Here is a 1,053-nt window from a genome sequence, read left to right as displayed (position 1 = left end):
CCACCAACGGTGCCTCGTTGTACAGCGACAACATTGACAGTCCATGGCGAGGGACTTGCTCTCGCCGCCGACTATTACCCACGTTCTGCATTGCTCCAGATTAACGTAACCTACGCTAAGCCCTTCCTGTTGACGACAGAGAGACTCGCGAAATGGCAACCCACCACCAGCATTTCCCGCCAAAACCGACCGTACCCCCTGAGTGTAACCCTGAATTTAGTGGACCACATGCATTTGTGTAATTGATGTGCATGTTGAAGCGACGCACCATCACTCCTTGAATTCCGCATTCTGCAACGGACAAAGCGAATGACGGCCTCAATATACACTCGTCGAGTAGCAACCAGGTCCAAAGCCTCTGTGAAGGGGACCTTGAAGTACGCTGGCAGCGGCTTACCGCGAACCTTGGGATCATTCGCGTCCCTTACAACCTTCAGCTTGCTCTGCCTCGCCTCAATCTCTTTCATCGTCGCCTGTACCACATTAACCAGTCAGTTTCTACACTGCTTAAAGGCGTCAATATCGTCCCTCACCTCCTCGTACGATAGTCCATTTTGCTTCATAAACTGTATCTTCTCCTCCCTTGTCAACTTATCTAGGCGATAACTACATCAAAGATCCCATCAAACCGTCAGCAGTAGCATCTCCAGGTAGAGGCCACTGTCAACTTACCGGAAGAGTGTGCTCTCTTGTGTGAGGAACCATCGACGCAGCTCTTCTGTCTGGCAGAAAGCCATGCGGAGAAAGAAATGGGACAGCACGTCCTTGGCCGCGTCGTCCTCTGCCTGGCCCGTGCGTCTAGGGGCAGCTGAGCGCAGCGGCATGTGCTTGTTGAGCGTTTTCTCTAGACGACCCTCACGATCCTTCATCTGCACGCTGCGCAGGCGATAGTTCTCCACCGCCTTGAGTACATGCAGTCGGTCAATGGCGAACTCCTCGAATTGCTCCAGCGAAACCTCCACCAACGGTGCCTCGTTGTACAGCGACAACATTGACAGTCCATGGCGAGGGACTTGCTCTCGCCGCCGACTATTACCCACGTTCTGCATTGCT

The 1,053-nt window shown here is 53.3% G+C and overlaps 1 protein-coding gene across 1 annotated transcript; it reads right to left on the bottom strand.

Moving 5' to 3' along the window:
- Nucleotides 1–302: 302 nt before the first annotated feature.
- PPTG_20158 (hypothetical protein) lies at nt 303–1,049 on the bottom strand (the record flags this gene model as incomplete). The annotated part of the gene is made up of 3 exons (XM_008918819.1): nt 303–473; nt 534–606; nt 673–1,049. Coding segments are annotated over 3 exons (621 nt in total), but the record flags the coding sequence as incomplete, so codon positions are not given.
- Nucleotides 1,050–1,053: the final 4 nt, after the last annotated feature.

The sequence above is a fragment of the Phytophthora parasitica genome (assembly GCF_000247585.1).
Source record: "Phytophthora parasitica INRA-310 unplaced genomic scaffold supercont2.325, whole genome shotgun sequence".
NCBI lineage: Eukaryota > Oomycota > Peronosporomycetes > Peronosporales > Peronosporaceae > Phytophthora > Phytophthora nicotianae.
The sequence above is the reverse complement of the archived record's forward strand: the minus strand, read 5'-3'. Positions and strand labels throughout refer to the sequence as shown.